This window comes from Elaeis guineensis, chromosome 3 (assembly GCF_000442705.2).
Source record: "Elaeis guineensis isolate ETL-2024a chromosome 3, EG11, whole genome shotgun sequence".
NCBI classification, from domain to species: domain Eukaryota; kingdom Viridiplantae; phylum Streptophyta; class Magnoliopsida; order Arecales; family Arecaceae; genus Elaeis; species Elaeis guineensis.
In genome coordinates this window covers 103,986,239-104,008,255 of record NC_025995.2, presented here as the reverse complement: position 1 = coordinate 104,008,255, position 22,017 = coordinate 103,986,239, and the positions used below count along the sequence as shown (strand labels likewise).

At 37.9% G+C, this 22,017-nt stretch overlaps 1 protein-coding gene across 1 annotated transcript; it reads right to left on the bottom strand.

Moving 5' to 3' along the window:
* Positions 1-7,446: 7,446 nt before the first annotated feature.
* On the bottom strand, positions 7,447-20,412 carry LOC105041285 (senescence-associated protein OSA15, chloroplastic). The gene is given in 17 exon segments (XM_029263440.2): positions 7,447-7,771; positions 7,843-7,918; positions 9,186-9,289; positions 9,389-9,457; positions 9,544-9,667; positions 9,856-9,902; positions 10,382-10,450; positions 13,831-13,902; positions 13,982-14,058; positions 14,183-14,256; positions 14,962-15,141; positions 17,926-18,187; positions 18,190-18,394; positions 18,956-19,090; positions 19,191-19,386; positions 19,932-20,033; positions 20,262-20,412. Coding segments are annotated over 13 exon segments (1,407 nt in total). The 5' UTR covers positions 18,272-18,394; positions 18,956-19,090; positions 19,191-19,386; positions 19,932-20,033; positions 20,262-20,412; the 3' UTR covers positions 7,447-7,600.
* Between the last annotated feature and the right edge of the window lie 1,605 nt (positions 20,413-22,017).

Genomic DNA, 22,017 nt, shown 5'->3' with positions numbered 1-22,017 from the left:
GTGGCCGCGTTAAATCGAGCCATAAAATCTCTCAATGTCTCTATCTCATCTTGCTTGATAGAGAAGAGACTGTCAGATGTTCGTGGTGGCCTTCGATTAGTGCTGAAGTGGGCCACAAAAGATTGTTTGAGCTGCTCAAAGGAGTTAATATTCTCCGGCTGCAGTCCAGAATACCAGGCTCGAGCAGCCTTCCGAATAGTTGTCGGAAAGTCGATGCATAAGAGGACGTCGGTTGCCCTCTGGATCATCATGAGAGTCTTATAGCTCTTTAAATAGTCAATTGGATCGATGGAGCCGTCGTATGGCTTCATCTGCGGCATCTTAAACCAAGACAGAATCGGTTCATCCAAGATGCATTGAGAGAGAGGTTGGGCAGTGTGTAAGTCGTAGTCATTGGAGGACTTCTAACCTTCCACTTGAAGTCGAACAAGCTGGCGGTCAATCTCTTTGAACTTGTGTTCGTAGTCGTCAAACCATCGTTGCTGGAAAACTCCAAGGATAGAATCCCCTGAAGAGTTTGAAGATGGAGAGGCAGAAAGTGTCCACGGTCTTTTTTCCTTTCTGATACTATGTGCACGAGAAGGAGAGGGAGAATGCTGCGAATGATGAGGGGCATGATGGAAGTGTCGAGAACGTGGCTGTCCGTCTCGATGAGAGTGTCGAGACGGTCGCTGTTCTGGAGATGAGGAGGGTGAGCATCGTGGTGGGCGGCGGTTGTGCCTAGATGGTACCGACTGAGCTACCGACTCTTCCGCCGGCAGTTGTTGCTACTGCTGAGTTTGCTGCTGCTGGAGGTTTTGAACCGTCCTTGTTAATATCTTCATTTGCTGCATAAGCGCATCAATTTGTACGTCCGTAGTAACTACAGGATGCGAAAAATTGGGCTCTGCTACTAGAGATGGGGGAGGAACATCTTCTCGACGGGAAGACTGCCTCGCTGATCCTATCAAGTATTGAGCTCTGATTTTTGGCATGGTTGTTTGTATTCTTCTCCTTTCTAGCACACTAATCTGTTGCGGCCAATCTCTTATTGCATTCATCGTCGGAGAAGAGCACCTGCAAAAGAAATCCTCACCGATCGAAATTATGTTCGACGGAGACCCTCCGATGCTTAATTTAATGGGGAGTGGTGAACAGCAGATGAGAATTTTGAAATGACAGAATCTCAGCCTAGAATTGACTTACCAATGCTGTTCATTTACCTTTCTTTTATAGGTGATTCAAATGTAACCGTCGAGTATGTGGTCTCATTTTTTATAAAATTAAATTATCGGACCATAATCATAGAGTTAATGGGCTATTTATACCCACTAATGATCGTGACACATAGTTGATAACCGTTTATAATGGTTAGATATGTAGGTTCTGCACATTTCGAACTTATGTGATCGTAGGAAGATAAGCTGACTATATGTCGGTGGGTCTGAATGAGCATCAGTCGGTAACTCTGATATGCTGGTAGTCATCAGTCGGATATTAACTAAATCGTCGTGGTTATCCGTTGATGGTTGAGAACAGTCGATTGTCAGTCAATCAGCGGATTGTGAGTTAGCGTATTGTGTTCATAAAGCCGATGTAGAGTCGGAGTCGGGGGTTGGTTGAATTATCTCAATAATATCTTATCAAGATAAGGCTAATTTTATAGATTCCTTGGTGGCTTACAAAATATTTGCGAGATCACTGTGACCACAGAAGACTGATGGAGGCTCTAATGGACCAATGGTTTATGCCAAGGCACCATGGTTAGCTTCTTTCAGGATTGTTGCCTTGAAAGTTTTTGACCGACATTGTTTTGTTGATTATCTTTTATGATAAAGTAATTTCCAGATCATGTAGTTGCAACTGGCCGACCTTTGCCTGTTTATCCATCTCTGATAGGTAACTCTTTGGGAGCCTTTACTGCATATCTTAGTCATAATACTATAATTTGTTGATTTCTTTTCATTTGGTTTTTTTGTTGTATAACAGCCTCCTTTAAAATAAGAGATGCTGATTTATTGACATTGGCCATTCAAGTATAAGTTGAGTTTGTTGAGAAGTACGTGTTGCATGAGCATGTTTATTTGTCCTAACCTTGATATTCTTTATATAGATTTCTTCATGAACAACTAGTAACATACATAGCCAGCTTTGCAACTCGATGGACCTCGTCCATATTCGCACCATCTGCTATGACAAATCCTGCTAGACACCTGGATTGTGTAGGCCTTGCTATTTTCAATTGCTTGATGTAACGTTCTTGTTTGTCAACGGCAACCTCATATATATATATATATATATATATATATATATATATATATATATATATATATATATATATATATATATATATATATATATATATATATATATATATATATATATATATCTGGGATATTAAGTTGTCCATCATCCATCAATTTCATCTCCAGCTTTGTTTAGAACTTAGCCATCAAGATTGCACTTTTGACTTCGTGGACGCAGATGGGAGCATGATCTAAATTGTTGCCCTTCATACAATTAGCAGTGAAGCAGTATTATCAATGTGATTGATTTTGTCTTGGTTTTAACACAGCAAATGACCTGCTTGATCAACTTTGGTTGCTTGAAGACTTTCGAATGTTTGGTAGAGAGTGTAATGTAATAAAGAACTAGCCATTTCCATCTTATGACCTTCAGAGCCTAGCTTATTTCCCCGATCTAATTTAGATGAGCCATCTGAGCTGATGGGTAAATGCATGGGAGTCGAAGAGATTCAAGACCATCGAGATCATCACGTAATAAGCAGAAACCATTAACTCCTTGGCGGGGCCCAGAATCTTTCAGTACGCGATCCCATTCCCCGCCCTCTCAGATCGCATCCTAACGGGCAAGATCATCACGGAAATGGTATCGCCGGTGGCCACAGATCTCCTATCGACGGTGGCCCCTCCTTGGCCCCCTCGTTCTCCCTGCTCACCGTGGACGCGGATGTCAGCGGTGATGGCTGTTGGTGGTGGTTAAATCTCCATCGAAGCGGAGCGCTGCTTGGAGGGAGAGGGTGGGTGGTGGAGAGCTTGCGGCGAGGGGGCTGCGGAAACAGGGGCTTCCCATGATCTCTCATTTGGTTTGATCGGGCTGGTCTGACGGCGTCCTGTTTAATGATCTCAGGACACCAATCGTAAAGGTACAAGCGCCATCTAACGGCCGATGATGTGGGACCTGCTCCGCATGCTTTTATCCGTTGGGGGAGTTGGGGGGAATCTAATTCTGTACGGGCGAGTGCATAATACTTATATGCGGGTTTACGTCCGCACAGGAACAGTATGCGGATATCAGACACACGTTATATGTAGCTGCATAAAAATATTATGCGGAAAGGAAATATCCGTATAGGAAAAATATAAGGGCATCTGTACATAAAAATCAGTCGCGCGCATAAAATTCTTATGCTGACTTTTACTAGAAAACGTATGCGGATGCTGGGGCACCTGGGATGCTTGGGGCGCATAAAAATTCTTATGCGAAGAAGAATGTCCACATAGAAACAAATATGCGGATAGTAGGTGTCTGAAAACCAAAAAGGCGCATAAAATTCTTAAGAGGGCTATGTTCTGTATAGAAAGAAATATAAGGACACAGGCACGTGAGACCCATTCGTGCATAAAATTCTTATGCGGAACGAATCCGCACAGAAACAATATGCGGACATTATTTCATGCATGTGCGTATAACGTTTATGCGGAAGAAATTTCGCATAGAAATAAAATGCGGACAACAGGGCCGCAGGTACACGAAAAATCAACCGCGCGCATAAAACTTTTATGCTCTATTAATTTCACATAGAAATATTATGCGGACATTGGGCACCTGGAACCCTAGGGCACATAAAATCCTTATTTACGGAAAGATTGTCCACATAGAATAAATATGCACACACCAGGCGCCTGAAATGAGAGGGGCGCATAAAAATATTATGCGTATTTGTTCCGCATAGAAACAATATAGAGACACCAGGCATCTGGCAACCTTTCGCGTATAAAATTTTTATACAAACATGATACGCATGGAAAAAGTAATATGCGGATGTCCGCATCTTAAAGTTTGTATGCGGTACTTTTCCGCGGAGAAAATATGCGGACTTATTACATTACGGTGCATAAATATTTTATGCGGATGAAGTTCCGCATAGGAAAAGAAATATGCGGACAGTAGCACCGAAATGCGTTGGGTACATAAAAGTATTATGCGGAAATATTTTCTCATAGAAAAATTATAAGGACACCAGGCACCTGCTAACCTTTCGCGTATAAAATTCTTATACGGACATGATCCGCATAAAAATAAATATGCGGACATGGGAAGTATGCCCCCGAAGCGCATAAATTTCCTATGCGGAAAAGAAAATCCGCATAGTAAGAATATGGGGACGTCAGGATATGAGGTTCATTTTTGGAAAAAGGAGGTGCCACGGTTCCAGCGCCGGCGGCACCTCCGCCGACCCCGCCACCATCCAAAACTCGGGCAGGCACTGCCGACGATCTCCATGCCAGAGAGCTCCCCCGTAGGCTTCCGCCGCCACGAGCTCCTCGTATCCGCCATCCACGCCGTCCGGTTTTCCCTGAGTTACCCCCGACCCGCCCACCTATTTAGGTCGCCAGCGAGCCCGACCAGAGATCTTCGTCTACGGCACCCTCTTCGGCTTCCTTCTTCCCTCACCCTTGTCTTCCCAAATTCAAGCATTGGACCACCCCCAACTCATCCGACTCCAATGCCGCGCGCGGAATACTTTTGGTGCCCTCACGCTTTCAGCGCATGAAAAATCTGGTTGGGTTGTCAATATCTAACAATGTCAGTATCTTTGCCTCTCCATACTGTATCAAAAAAATGTTTCATTGTTTTATGTCAGTGTCGATCTCTTAAAAGCTGTAGTGTAAAGTTGAAGTTTCCCGAGGAAAGAAGGCTTTGGCTTGGACCTGTATTTTAAATTGTTATCCATCAACTGTTTGAATTCTAACACTCTAACAAGGATATGCTTGTATGGTATATTTGTTTTATCACATGGCTCTCATTCACCTGCCTTCAACTGTGATACGTTTCCGCTTTATCATCTATAAGATGCTTGCAGAACTATATTTTGTGTTTTTTACTGTCCAGTTCGGTTGAAGCCTATTTTATTTGCACATAGTGTTGGTTCTTGTTCAGACACTCCTGGTAATCTCATATTTAACTTCTTTGACTTGTGGAAATGGCAGAGGTTGTAAGCTTGATGTCATAGTAAGTACTAAATCTTTACCTTTCATCATTAACCATTATCACATTAATAGGTAATCGAATTCTACAACTTTCCATGCAGAAAATTTATACAAGATGATAATGAAGGAGATGGAATGTGTGTCTCTTGTAGTTCATATATCTCCTACTTGGCATGGGACTTGATCTTGCTGACAGAGATTGTTGCTTCACTCTTGAGATGGCTAAGACATATGGCAGTTTGGCTGCGGCGAAATACTTATGTCATATATGTGTTCTGGTTTTTGGTTCGTCTGATCTACTACTTAGATCTTGACATATATGATTTTATCTTTCATGGAATGCTTATATACATTTGATGTTACATGTTTTTAGTCATCTGACTGATGCTTCTCCTTTCAGGTTGAGTTCTAAAAGTGCATGTCCCATGTATCTAAGTTGATTCCCCTTTTTAACCCATACATATGTGATATACTTGTGGAATCTCAAGTTGCAACTTTACAGCTTCCCTGCCACTCACATTTTCTTAGAGGGTAAACCAACCAATGGACTAAGCTGCTTATTTCATTGCTGATCACAGTATCAATAGTCTGGTCCACTACTTATCCAATAGAATTCTAGGATTTCGCTATAGCTTTTGACATGAGCTGCATTTATCCTAGGGCCATGCAATCTTTGTGGTTATTTTTGTTTGTTGGTAGGGGAGACTGATAATTATTATTCTGTTAAAATAAATGGCTGTAGGTCAGTCCAACCAACCAAGTAAGTTTATTTGATAGTAAGATTCATTTTGTTGATAATACCTATTAGCATATGGCACTTCATTTGCAGGTAGTTGTGCAACAATTTGACACAATCACCCATAAGGTTGAAAAACTTATGAGAGGAGAGTGGGGAGTTTATGGCTTAGAGCTGGTCTGCCAAACTTTCAAATTGACATGCTTGCTGTCAAACTTTAGCCTCCTTTCGCAGCCCTATATATGTTCTTTAAATCAGTTTGATGGAATAACACCTTTACCATCCGATAGCAGCTTGATCGAACCTTCTTGGTGTTAACTATCCACCCTCATGAATACTGCTTGTCGTTCTAGCATAACATCAAGATATTAGCTTTTCAACCTTACACATCGGACCGGTATCCTGGAAAATTTTCCGTTGCTGCTGCCATGGCCAATCTATCCATAAACTCCAGTGATTCCATGGAAATATACATCACCTTATTATTTCTATTTTTCTAGAATTTCCAACTGCATAGCAAAAGAATCCTTTTCTTTTTGTTAGAAAGGAAGCCAAAAGGCTTGGAAGCTACACGATCTTGCAACACAAGCTGGCTGATATTAAAGGAGTTTAGCTCCCTAAAAGCAGACTGAATCCATCTCTTCCTATTTCAAGTTGATCAATTTGTATATCCACCTACTGGAGGTTTGCAAGACCTGCTAAGGCTTCTTACTGATCATCTTAATATGTCAAAGATTCTTATAGTATTCTTCAAATCATTTTCCTGCGCCACCTTTGTTCAATGTAGCAAGCAAGCCATCTGCTTCTAAACTCTTATTCCAGTGTTGTACACTTGCATTAACTTCCGAGTCGTCAGCCGATGAAAATATTCGGTAGTCAAATCTTCTCAGAGACATTTACATCTTGTCCTCATTTCTGGTGCTTCCACGAGGTTCTGTCTTGCCACGTTAATGCATTTCTTCTGACCGGTATTTCTAAGTTTTTTCTTCCCACATGAACCAGTTAAAATTAATGAATGGAAAATTCATTCTAGAAGAACCATGGTCTAGTCTGGATGGTGTAACTGTTAAAATATCTGCCTGCAGTTTATTGAGTCATGAAGCTTTATGACAATTATGCTCCATGTTTGACCCAAAGAAAACATTCAATACAGTAAGCACAAGTCCACAAAAATCCTGTAACAGGATCTCGTGAGCCAAGGTCAAGAACCTCCACGGAGGAATTGTTAAACAAGGTTATAATGATTCTGGAACATTCATAAAGTAAACCAAATCATATAGTGGTTGCGATAATATCTAACCAGTTGACTGCTTTTTTCTTAACGTTTTTTGTGCTGAATTTAAATTCACAAAGGGACATAAGAACTGATACCTGGATAATGACACAGTGACATGTAAAGATTTTTCTTTACGGGAAAACTTACCAGAAGATTCAGCCTGATTTAACTGTTTTATTGTTATTATGTGTTTTAAAATATATTTACAGTTGCGCAGAGCATGTAAAAGGGTATAGTATAGTAATATATCAAAAGTTCACATCTTTTATCAGTTTTTGTCAACATGCAGAGATCATTCTGTGTTTCAAATGCACATTATTTGACTGAAGACTGTTGACTTGGTCACCCAGGGAGACTCTCTCTCTCTCTCTATGCTTATGAATTGTCAACCTCCGAATCAATATCATCTCGGTCCTCTGCCTGAGAATTTTGGTTCATCATAAACCTCAAACAATCACCCTCTTCAAGCTCCCATTGCTGCTTCAGTTCATCGATGGCTTTGGATGCAGCAGCTGCAACAGCAGGATTGCTATCTTGGGCTAGTCTCTACGTAAAGAACCAAAAAATGTCATTAGCTTTTTTCCTTGATGTTGCATATAGAAATAATAAGCACTTACTTGTAATGCCCCCATGCCAGCATTTCCAAGAATCCACATGGATGGGGCTGCTGCTAGGGCATTTGCTAGAGCTTGCCTACAAATAAATAATATGCACATAAATGTGAGCCATTGGAACTTATCCTCATGAATTAAGGCTTTGGGTGCATCCTTTCTTCTCTCTCTCTCTCTCTCTCTCTCTCTCTCTTTTCTTGTATCATTTCATTCATCAATGAAATGGTGGTGATTTTGTCACCTTTTTCTTAAAAAAAAGGGGGAAGAAAGCCAATGACAAGTATAGGTAATAATTTTGTATTAACAAGCAAATTTCTATCCAACAAGATCAAGGAAAGTGCAATGGTTGTACTATGGTGATATTCTCTTTCTGTAAAACATGTCTTAAATACACTTTTAATAGTAATTTGGTCATATATTCTAACAATTTCAGTTAGACAACCAAGCTTGGCGAGGAACCTAGAAGGAACCTATAGTTAACTAATATAGTCAGAGTTGAACTTTGCTGTTATGTTAGAAGGTATGAGAATCTTTATTGTTTGTATTTTATGTGCAAATGAAATTGCCAATGGTACCAATATTTGCTCCTCATGTTTCATATGTGAACCAAAGCAAACAAAATAACATTTTGCTAATTATACTGAAGCTATGGAAAGGAAAGACATTTACTAGAATACAACTGCACCTATTTTTAATATTTTTATAGCATTTGTAATTAATAAGTAGTGAACTATTTGTTGTTCTCTGGTATCATTGGGGTAATACAAACTGACAGCATAAAGTTTGACACATGGCTTTCATGTGATTTGTAACATACACATCAAATATTAAGATGTTCCTGTATAATTTCCAAGGCAAACTTTTCCAAAACCAATTATATCAAGGCACAATCATTTATTATCTAATATCAAATCATCATAAAGAGCTTTACTGGAATACAACTGTACAGTAATCTATCTTTAGTATTTTAGAACATCTGCAAATTAAAATATGGTGAACTCTTTGTTCTTCTCTGGTCCCAACTCACAGAATGTGAAATAACTGACTTTGGATAAAATTTGGAGAGTTAGTCTCATGGGGGTTCGAACTATCTTATGTATCTTGTATTTGGAAACTATAAGTTGTATTTCAGCACATATTTCCAGACTAAGGATATCAAGGAAAAGTTACTATGATGCAGTATCAAATGAAAAGAAAGGAAAATTTATCCTGCTGGCTGAGAAGTTTCAGAATTATGTATCTTTGTGTTTTCACATCTACAATTATTCAATCAGAACAGATGATGGGAGGATGGCTTTTGATTGATTGATTTAAGGATAATAGCCCCATAAATGTAAGAAGCAACATACCTTGTATTAACATCAGGAGAACTAGAACATTCAGCCAACAATGAGACACTACCCTTCCCGTCCATTGCATCAAGATCAATAAGAGTTGCTACCAGCAATTCAAGCTTCCAGTATGAAAACCAAAATCGAGAAAATAAGCAAAGGATAGAACTACAAATGAAACATAAATATTGGCCATATTAGAAAAATTCACAGTATTGCACCTCCTCAGGATTGATGTAGTCAATTCCATCTGCTTCAGACAAGGCAGATGCCATACTCCAGTATGCTTCCTAAAATATCAATCAGAGAAGCATGTTTACTGCAAATTTAATGCAACAAATCCAACAAACAATAAACAGATTAAATTAGAAGACACCTCTATGGCAGTAATACGATCTGTAGAGACCTCCCTGGCGAAGAGATCAAGAGCTTTCCCATTCTTCTCAAGTGTAATAAAACCCATCATATCATTAACGGAGAAATAACCTTGTTTCAGAGGCCTAGAAAATGTAATTGCATCTTTAAGTAATGAATAGTATATTCACAGAAGATATGTCATGGAGAGACTGCGAACCTTTCGTTACAAAGAAGTATAAATTCATTCCAAGTCACAAAAAAGAGTGCAATTGGCCTTGGAATATAATCTTTTAACACAGATAAAACTCAAGTTGTAAGTCAAAGAGCTTACCGCTGTTGTAACTTGTCCACCATCATGTCATGGATGTTCCTAACAAACTGCAATGCCCCCCATGCCCCAAAGGAAAAGGTTAATGTATAATCTAAAGGAACTTACTATTTCTAGGCATTCAATACAATATTTACTGAATGAGTTTTGATTCTGAAAACTGCCTTAAGTTTTTTGAGCATATGGATACCATAGATATCTTCCTTCTAAGCTGAGAATCAAAATTTGCTACTAAATATATGAAAGTAATTGTAACTCTAAGGCTCCTAAAGGTTTAACAGATAATGCAGGTCTATGTTGACCATATCAAGTATATAAAAATGCAATCAACAATAAGAACAAATGAAGCAACAACAATTAGAAAGTATTAGTAATATATATTAGATAATATCTCTGCTAAAACTTGAAGTTAAAGCCATAAGTTAATGCTAAATTGGGTATTATATGAGCCATTGAGTGCTAAGAACTAAATCCAGCACTAAATTATCATATTGGATCTAGTAGGATCAGACTTGAGTATGTCTTCTACCTTCAGCGCCATAAAGGCATCTTCCATGGCACGTCGCCTAACAACAAAGTCAGCTCGCCGCAAGTCAGCCTGGCAATAGATCAAAAATTGTTGAGCAACGCACACAATCGAGTGCCAATGATTGTTAGCTTGGTTTCTTGGCACCTCTCCCCTAAGGGCTTGCCTATGGAGGAGGTCCAAGGTTTAAATGCTGAGTACTGTTCCAAAAAAAAAAAGAAAAGAAAAGCACAGAGATCAAATTTTCATTAGTAAAAAAGTTGATGATAGTTACATAAGTAATTTGCTTCGTGCAATCTTACTATAAAAGAATTCATAATATCATACAAATTGTTAGGACCAAGCTTTGCCATATGTACCAACCATACCGGAACCGAACCGATGCACAGTAAGGGGACCATACACTCGATATACCAAACTAGCTACCATATCCAGCGTATCGACACTGAAATAAAATGCTAGCGGTACAGGGTCCAGTACCAAGATAGTGAAGGTGAACCTTCATTACCACTCCAGTTAGAAAGACCTGTATATGTATCCATATGCATGTCAAGCTCATTAACGGTACTCCTGAATCCAGATGGCATTCACTGAAGGTAAATTTACCATCTTATAATCATTTTGCTTTAATTCTAAAGGATGTTGTCAAATTCATTTCTCTAGTATACTGGTCCTGCATCTGGTGTCGGTACTTGGCTCATTCATTTAGGTCTCCAATATCATGCAGCATAATTTCGATTACTGTTCAAGATGATCACCATCTAGCCCACATCATGCAGGTCTAATCTACTTTCCTAGACTGATTAATCATTTTTAAAATGATAAACAACTAGTTTTGCAGACCTCAAGTGATCATTTCATAGCAAGCACCTGCAGCAGGCGGGCCACAGTTTGCAAATGCAGTACTTAAACTATAACCTTCTTGGAAGTTGGAACTACATTTGACATGAATGCTTGGCTGGGAACCTCTTATATTTTATATACAACTTCACCCGTGACTACCAGTAACATTGGTGTATATATAATATTGATATTGTTCCTTCGATTATTTGTATGGTGGTTTGCTGTAATAGCAATATTAACTCCACCTATTAACTCCACCACTAATTATATTGTTAGTATATATGGCTATTACGATTGTTAGTGGATTGATGTGAGTGGATCCATGTGTTAAATTGTACATAGATCATGTAGGAACACATACTCGTATAGTGGGATGTTACTCACTGTCCTGGTGATCTAATCACACATTTCAACTTCTGTGTTTGATTACATTTCTGAGTTATTGCCTAAAGAAAAATGTGTCACATGATTGCTTTATTCTCAAGCTCTCCAAGTATCAAGGCATCAGAGCTTGTCCAAAAACCTTCTCCATCTTTGATTTATGTTGGACACTTTGAATAATCATCCACTCTCTTGAACTTCTGATGCATCAAAGAGATCATACTACCTGCCATTCATTGTCTTTCTCAGCCAGTGTCAACCACCGCATTGCTGACATAACTGATTGTATGGTTAATAATCTTCTTAGTCTTAGTCCTTTTTGCTTTCCCCTCTTATAGCCAAACAGAAATGTGTGGTCTCATTGTTGACATAACTGATTGCATGGTTAATAATCTTTTTAGTGCTTTGTTTTGTCATCTAATCAAACAGAACTGAGATTGTGCCCCTATTTTCTGCAGAATTACTGGTGTTTTTTGCTCCATGTACAGTAACCAGAAAGCTTGTCGGAGCCAGATTTCCCTACTCCATAGTTTGCAGGCCTCTTTCTCTCAAAATGGAATGGAGCATTTTCCTATAAATCTCACAGCATTTTCTTCTCTTGTTTAGAAGATTATACAAGTAAATGAGATTGTTGATCTCTTTCCTCATCACTTGAAATACTCCATGCTGCTTGTTTCTTTCTTTGTCAAATACCATATGTGCTTCTATCACCCTTGAATAAGGGATTAGTAAGCAAAGCTATTTTGTAAGTTTGTATCAGCATTTTACATATTCAAAGAAAATGTTTTGGATCAAATATACAAAGATTTCCTTCATTTATGTGGCAAATTCTGTGATCATAGTATTATAAGTTTCACTACTAGTTCCCAGATGTGATGAGCATGTAATAATATATCTTGATAATATGTTTGCCACTCACTATTTGCTGTTACTATTGGGGAACCATGCACGTTAGATCATCTTGAGTCACCTGGTTCCAGACCATTCCTGGTTGCGATCATGAATATTCATTTATGGGCAAGTCTGTCTCAGGCAGTTGTTGAATCTGGTCAGAGTCAAGACTATGGTGTGGTGTAGGAGACTGACTGTACCCAATCTAATCCATTACTGCCCCTAAATTAACCCTTGGATAAAACTGAATGGAGAAAAGGATTCATATAGCAGCCCCGAATTGTGAAAACAAATCAATTTAACAAGGAATGAGCCAAATTTCTTGCTGAATAATTTGACAACATTTTTTTTGACTGCTTTTAAGGGGAACTTAACTAATGGAGCATTAGAAGCAGTTATGTGTAAAAAAGAAAAAGCTAAACTCATTTCACATGGTTGGAATCTTCTCATGCAGAAAATTGTCAGATACAGCACCTGGGATTGCTTATCTATACTGAGTTAGAATAACATATATTTGAAGGACCCAAAATGCATTTTCCATGTCAAGATATTCGTCTAAATGTGTCATAGAGAAGGCTCCTCACTAGCTTGCACACCTATGAAGCACCCACATAGGCTTGCTAACCCACATATGTGAGCATATGCAGCAACTAATCATGTTACAAATGTTTACTACAAAATTATAAGATTTTCTCTACTTAAATGTATAATAAGAATATCTTTGAAGTAGGACATCAAGTCCAACATCTTCCACAAGAACAAGTAGTTAATGTATATCACCTTCTAGTGAACTTTAAATTTTATGAGCTCTTCACTTTTCATTAACTAGCTTGACCAAGCTGAAAGCCTGAAACATATATCACTAAACTAACTTAAATATATATCACCTAACTAACTTTGAATTATGGTCCCCTCTCCTTCAAATATACAATTTTTAATCATTAGAAAAGGGTTCTCTTTTTCTCATAAAAGCTACTCAGAAATTTGGATTTATATGTAAATCCCAACTTTGCAACTATCTGAGTGATTAATATTCCCTTCAAACCAAGTACCAGCTATACGTACCTTGATCATTTTGTCAGTTAACTTGTTCCACAAAATGGTTAGACAGCAACAGCCTTGAGAAAACATAGCAAACTTTTTTTAGCTTTTCCAGGCATTCATTAGAAAGAACATTGATTGTTTTTGCCCTTACATTGATGATTATGTCCAGTAGCAACCCACATAACCAATGCAATGTTGTAAAGACCACCCTTCTCAGTTAACTTGGTTTCAGTTTATTGGTAAATAATATAGGTTACATTTAAAAGGAAGAAATGTAACATTTAAAATGGTACCTCTAGGGCCCCATCACTCCAATGCTGATCAGCTACTCTCTTCAAGTTAGACTGAGCTTTATCCTTTAAGATCTGCATGTGATATATTGAGGCACAAGTTGCTTGCAAATAGACCATAAAAATAGTATTTAGTTACAAATTCAGTACATACTGTGGCTATATGGTGCAAACAAGCAGCTTTTTTCTTCACATTATGGTCAATCTTCTCGGTATCCTCCCTTGCACGAGCTTCCAAGCATCATTCATATTTAAGATTTCAAAATAAATTTAAAATGAAAAGCTCAAAGAAACTAAGGTCAAAAATCATAGCTAGGACCATTAATTGTAAACAGTTTGACTTTCAGAAATGTACCATCAAGCTTCAGAAATCCCAATCCAAGAACTGCAACATCTTGGCGTGCACGATCATTCAGCCTTGTTATCCCACTGGAAATATGATAATTGTTTGTATTCATGCACACATGCCAAATGTAAAGATGCATAACATTAAGAAAACATGAAAGAACAATAATACTGAAAGCAACCTATAACATATCATTAGAAGACTTGGCATCTTCTGTGGACATAAATTAAGTTAACGTGCACCTATCTTATTTCAAGGTTTTAAGTATTGATTCATGTGTACAGGTGTACAATACTGACCCAACAGGACACCAGCACAACAGAGGCTCAATGTGCGCCATATCCATACATGGTGGGGGGTGTTGTCCCAACTCCAACAATACACCATGCGTATATAAGGGGCTGTACCATGCTGTAGCGATCACTACCAGTAAGGCACTAGTGTAGAGCATGGTAACAAGACTTGAAACATTGTCTTACTTAACACAGCATCTAAAATGACCAAATTACTAATTCATGAATTGTGATATAATGAGTGGAAATAGTCATAGGAACCTGAAGATTCACAAGGTCTTCTAAAAGATCATTACATGTTTATTTTATTTTGGCAGAGAATCAGAGAAAGGACCTAAGTTAAAGTTACTTGTTCAATGGAAGCTCTACATGCTAGAGCTAAGCTGCACAGCAGTTGGCATATTGTGGAGAAAAATATGATCTAAATTCGTATTTAAAAGAAAAATGATTAAATAACAAGAAATGAAGCTATTTTATTATAATTTTGAATAATACCGTGAAAGCAATATAATATCATTGCGTGCCCTTTCATTTACAAACTTTGCATCATTGTAGACAAATTTACAAGCTTCAGCTAAGCCTCGAGCAGAATATGTAGGACTGCATCCAGGCATGATGTGATGATCACACAATTGAGGAGCATTCCCTTCAGCTTGCTCATCTTCAAGCTGACCCCTGTGACAAGAAAGGGATTGATTGCTCTTTAAACCAATATATAATCTTAAGAGCAATGACACATTCACCAATTATATAGAAGGAATGAGATTTCCAATAGTTGTAGAGCTGCATCAAGCTAGAAGAAATATCTTTGCCAAACGATCCTTCAATTAAGCTCTCTTAGATGTTTTCATAATATGATGCAAACATATGCAGGGTTGAAAATTCCAAAGAGGTTGCAAAATGAAAATCTAAACCATCATATGTGGCCTATGAGGTCTAAAATGCCAAATAAAAAGCCGTATTTTGGAGAACATTTGCCTTTACATCAAATTCTTCCAAGCTAATAGTCCTAACGGCAGCACACAATTGTTTGAATTTGAGATGACATGATGTATAAGCAAGAGTCCATATGAGTTAAGACCTCTGATTAAAGCCATTTTAAACCACATGGAACATATAGAGTGGTTTAGATTTTCATGCTGCAAACCCTATCTTTGAATTTAGCAGTCGTCATAAAGCCCTTACATCCTGTTCATGTGTATATGCATACACAATGTTTATATGTAAAAGCAATATTATTTATCCAAAAAAAGAAGGTTCTCCAATGAACAGAAGATCAGTTTCATGATATTATTCATTCTCTGTGGAACTTTTTGTTGGTGACTTTAAGTAAAACGAAAAATTCTGCATACATAGTGCTTGAGTGAATTTTAAGAGAAAGTGTTTGTACACGACTTTCTTTGGTCCAGAATGTCTTTAATTAAGGTGAATGTCTAAGTCAAATTGCTAAGAGGCTGGAATTTGTTAGTCAAGTTGGAGCATACATGAAAGAAGTCCAGGATCCTTTGTGAACATGTATTCAAGCTATTATTTTTGCAACAGCCTAGGATCTTACCTAAAAAAGCTAGCCAGAAGGTGTTTCTTGGCTCTGTACAAGTACCCAAGATCTACCCAATGCGCAGCCGATATGAGAAATCTAGTCCGCATAACAAGTTTGCATCAAATGTTCTCAAATAGGTGGGTTTACTGATATCTGAAAACTGTTCTTATTCAAAGTAGTAAGAGCATTTATCCTTGATCTCAGTGTTACGTGGAAACTTGGCACAAGTGACATGTTTAAGTTTATGAACTTTGACCTCCAAAAATCCAAATAGAGACAACTGAGATAACTATATCTAAAATAATGTACATGTACATAAGATACATATGCTTAGATTCCTAAATAGGAAACATGCTGCAGCAGATGGGAGTATGGGTGCAAGGAAGTGGATGCCGTTAAAATTTAGAACAAGGTAGCGCTTAAAGTGGTACAAGAGTTACTTCTTTAAGAGATTCCAAAGCAACACCCTATGTATATATTTCCATGTACTACGTCTGTGTGTATGCGTGCACACATATGTATCACAGATAAGATTGCTTGACTAGTTCATACTAGTTTATATAAAAACTATTCTTCACGTATGTATTACTAAATAAAAGATAAGAAGTCAAGATGCTTCAAATAAGTACCATTCTCACCCCTTTGGGCATGTTATAGAAATCACTAAGTGCCAAATTTCCTGCCAACACTATCTTTCCAACCTCTTTACGATTTTTCTTTTTTTTTTTTTTTGCACTGTTAAGCTTCAGTAGAATGTAAAGGGTGAGCCTTGGCACAATAGAAAATTGCTTCATTGTGACCCAAAAGTCATGGTTAGAGATAGGGAAACAGCCTTCACAAGTTGGGATAAGGCTGCGTACATCTAACTCTCCCCAGTCCCCAAAATGATGGGAACATCGTCCACTAGGCTATCTTTTTAATGCTGCAGTCAAATGTCCTGTTGTTTCCACCTTATAGCAAAGTTATCTCATTCATTGAAGGTATTACTGCCTTCAGACAACCCAAGACGTAGAACCTCTACTTACACTTTTGTAAGATATGCCGCCTTTGGTAACACACCACCTTATTCTTGGAAGCTTTTAACTCTCCACTATTTCTTAGCATACTTAATGTACACATATATGATTAACCACTAGTCCTTTTGGATAATTCTATGGCTCTGAAGCCAATAAATCTGAAGACATGACCTTTACATCAATCCAGATTGCTAAATCCAGTTCTATATAAATTCATGTTCAGTGTATGAAGGGGTTAGTCAACTGTTCGGTCAAACTGACAAAGATGGTAGAAATTAAGCAGGACACATCATTACTGTGTTAAAGAATAGTGATGAAGCTTTATCAGTTGCAAAATCAAAAAAAATTTACAGTGATAAATCAAAATGTGAAATTTTTGAATAACCGTGTTGTCGTCATGCTTTGCCATTATCAAGAAGATGTAGCATTTTTGTTAGATCTGCCAAATCACATATATTACTTTCTGGTGGTTACCCACATGAGCAATCAACAGTTGTCTGAAATATTAAGATGCAATATCTTGATGATTTTGTGAGCATTAAATATCTTTCTTTTCATTACTAGACAATTCAGATTAAAATCAATTACCAGCTTTCTTGATAGATAATATTGAAAAAAATTTTGCCAATAAAGAATTCTAATCCAAACGAATACATGACTAGGTGGAATACCATGAGTCATAACTTCTCCTGTTTCCAAATTTAATTTGTTCTCCTAGGTTTATTATGATGTCAGTCAATAAGCTTAACTCAGCTTTCATATATTATCAGTTCATTTACATATATAAACTGTGTCATGGACAAACATTTGTAGTCCCATTACTTTCAGAATATGAAGTTACCTTGTACCATCCTAATGACAACAATAAATGGTTGATTAGTGGAGGAGGATAATAACTCATACCTAGAAACATCTGTGTAATCTTCAGAGTTCCTTAGACATTCCTTAGCTTCACTACTACGAGTACCAGCAGAACAGCATAAAACTATATGTTTTCTGGAGAGCAGGTAAGAATAGGGCTTTCCACTGATGTTCCAGAAACTTTCAGAAGAAAAGCAAAGTCCCACACTGAAACAATGCCCTTTACTTGATTTCCTCAACTCAACTTTTTGGCTCACAGGATTGGATCCAATATGTGGTATTGATTTTGAAAATGAACATAAAATCCACATTGCTCAGTAAAATTAGCCCTATCAATAGCCACTGCACCACCAGAAATCTTGCTAGCCATAAGTGCCACTAGTTGCATGCAGATAATACACAAACAAATAAATCAGGCATTTCCAACATTTCAGAACAGAGTGTATCTCTAGGTTAATATTTGCAACCAGATTCTTTTTACTGCATTCAAACTTCATATTCCATGCTTAGCCTGAAAAACACAGAAATCATTTTTATCATATCTTTCAAGTTTTTCTGGAAAATGAAACAGATATGAACATACAGCATGTATATGGAGTACAAAAAAATAAAGGGCCTGTTAGATCCGTCATTAGTTTTAAGGAGACAGAATTGTTAAAAATCCCTGCTGGATTCAAGATGTCCTTCAAAGAAGTGATTCTGTTTGAAGCTTGGTCTAGATAAAAGAGAAATCGGATAATCACCAAAGATGACTGCCTTTAGTATTACCTAATCTGTAAATAGTTCAAATTTTTTTATACAATTGTATATGCATCAAAGATCAAAACTATTGCATATAACATAATATTAAGCACAAAAACTCCTGATATTTATGTTGGGTTTCCTTTAAACAGTTAATATGTTGAGGCATTCAGATAGCATGTGTTTTGTAAAAATGTTGCATCTACAAAAGCAACTACAAAGACATTTACATGTTTCAGCAATATAAGATGCAGATACTGGATGCAATTGTTCATTTCTGAATATGAATTTTTCTACCATACATGGAAAATCCATTTTTCTTGCCACTTACTTGGCGGGAACAGCGCTAAAGGTAGCCCATTGACTAGAAAGCATGCCATTATAGAATTTCCTGGTAGCACTAGTCACCTTCTTCAATCGCAGAAAATGTAGATCAGCAGACATACAAACTTCATTTTACCTTCACCTTCATGATTCCCACAATCCATAAGTCAAGCCCAAACAAGCCTATGATTTCATGGGACAACTCTTTCAATCGAGTAAAGATGTGCACTATCAAGAATTACCATGTATTAAATAGTATATGACACCAAACACACAACCATTTCTGCATCACCAACAGAGTTGTTTCACAGAGAATTCTCTGAAACTAGTTTAATGAAGAACTAAACAATTATAGCCCGAAGGAATATCTTACTGTGCTCAAGCTTTTATAGAGTTCTGCATCGAACTTCGCTTCAATCATGACCTCCAATTGCGACTCTGGACCACTATCATCTAATGAGGACACATTATGAGCCATGACATGATATGCAATTCAACAAATATGTTGTCAGGCTTCTCTTTTCAAATACATGTAGGCGATCCAAATTGCTATTTGGAGGATGAAATCAAGTAAACAGTATCCTTGTACTTCTTTTCAAACATGATCGGTCTCTTTGATCTCTCTAATGGGAGACTACCCTCAATATAATAGTTCCGATTTGTGTTATTTTATGTCCTGTTATAGCTTATATAGGAAAGGATTTCTTCATCCTACTAGAAATATGCCCATTTTAGCAAATTTAAACCTCAAAAAAGTCATCTCAATTTTGAAAACGTATAGAATCGTGACTCTAAAAAAATCTAGAACAACAAAAATAAAGTCTTATAATAGTAACGTGACTATAGACAATGTGAAATGTGAAGCCAGATCCATAACTAGATGCAAGCAAAAGAGTCTTTAATGCAAAAGCTGCAATAAATAGTAGTGAAGTAGCCCATTAAGAATCCAAAAAACAAAAAAAATTAGAGAGAATAACCCAGACCTCAAAACGAAAGATTTCTCTCCACAACAACAAAAAATGTGTAGCGAATTTGTGACGCCATCATCCTTCTAAGTTGTCAGTGCATCTACAGCTTCGCGTAAACTAAAATTAATTACATCAAGAAGGAAGCGTTGGTCACTTATATTTATTTCATTACACAAAAACTCCAATTTGTATTCGCCAAATTTTGCTGGCTGGCCTCTAAACGGCCATAATTTCCATCGCATAAAAATTATGAATATGATCGAATTTAGAATAGCTCAGCACTATTTAGCATGAGATGAACCAGGAGTGAGGATAAGCATATATGGGCAGTGATTTGGGATCTACCTTCTCAAAGCACGAGAAAGAGGCGAGGAAGAGGGAAAAGAGAAACGCCTCGCAGAAAGTATAGGAAAGGGAAACAGTGAGGCGGGGACGGAGAAGTTTCGTTGGCAGAGAGAGGGAGAGAGAGAGGGAGAGTGAGAGGGAGGCTAAGCGGGGCCATGAACAATTGGGAGGGAATCTGGGCCACAAATTCAGCATGCGGCCCCGCGCACGCCACCGGACTTTGGGTTGCGAGCAGCTACCACTTTGCCCCACTGCCACGGTCCAGCATCCCCAGCCGCTAATGGACCATTAGAATTTGGTTCACACAATTCACTTGAACCAGACCTGAATCTATTGTTTGAGTCACATTTCAATCTTTGCTAGTATTCCAATATTTTCATCGAGATGTGTCCCGATGAATGGAAAAATGACGGTCAAATGTTCTCGCTTCCAATCGGAAGGAACTATTTTGGTGGAGATGATCCTCAAATTATTAGGTCGGCAGCTATTGATACGATATTGCCTACCTGATTAGTAAACCTTAATTTTGGTGGACCTAGGTAGCATCTATTTTAAGCACCATGTTACCAAACGAAAGCTCCATGCCGTGTGGTAATAGGGAATAAGTGTAATCTTTTGGTGCAGTACAAGGTGAGGCTGTATTATGAAGCACCAACTACTGTCACACCTGTAGAACTTTCTTCACCAAACATGGGTCCCTGGTGACGAATGATGCTGATGTTATGGTGCCTAGGTTCATAGATCAAGTGCAAGCTAAAGACCCGTTCTTATTGAAAATCCTTTATGGTGCGAATTTTGTACCATAGAATATGGTACTATCGTCTATATCGTCCATCTTGGAGATAGCTCTTCTTTATCTTTGCGACATGATGTGTATTATACTATAAAGTATCTAAACATATTTTCATGATAAATGAGATGGATGATATGGCAGTCATCCACGATGGTATAAAATTTTAGAGTACAAAAGTAGTATTATAGATGAATCGAAGAACTCTATTTAAAATTGGCAACTAATCCCGAATTCTTCTGCAAGGCCATCAAAAACAGAGGGGATGCTTCTATGAGCGCAATAGAATACCATATCATTGGATTTGGTCTCGTTAGTTCGACCATATGCAATTGATCCTAACGCATTACTGAGAATGGGCCTTTAAATGGTTTTGAATCTGTGACAGTTATAATTGCCCGAGCAAATTACATGTGTGATGCATGTGTGACATCTAAGATTAAGGACACATTCCGATCCTCTACTCAACATGACATGTTCTACATCTCTGAACTTACCATGCTGCATTCATCTTAAGATTATTTACAAGTACTGATACTTCTATTCTCATCATACACAGTCCAAAATTATGCCTTTCAAGATAACATGGTGAGATGCTGTAATCCAGATTAGGAAGGGGTGGCGAAAAGATCTAAGTGGTCAGCGGTTTTTTATTTTTTGGTAAGATAAGTGGCCAGCGGTTGATAGCAAACAACATTGTCATTCATAGGTTTCTTTGCTCTAGGCCCATTTTTGCAAGTCGGAAATTCCAATACGTTTTTTTCCTGGACCTGGACGTTATTCCTTGGGTCAATCAGACATCCTCCGTGGTGCGTATTTTACAACACAGAGTGCTATATATACATATATCTCAATCATGGCCCCGTCATCGAGTTATTGAGATAGATGGCTGTTGGGCATCCAACGGCGATGCATCATTTGGCACTCAATGCAACATATTGTATTCGACAGCCATCCATTTTAATG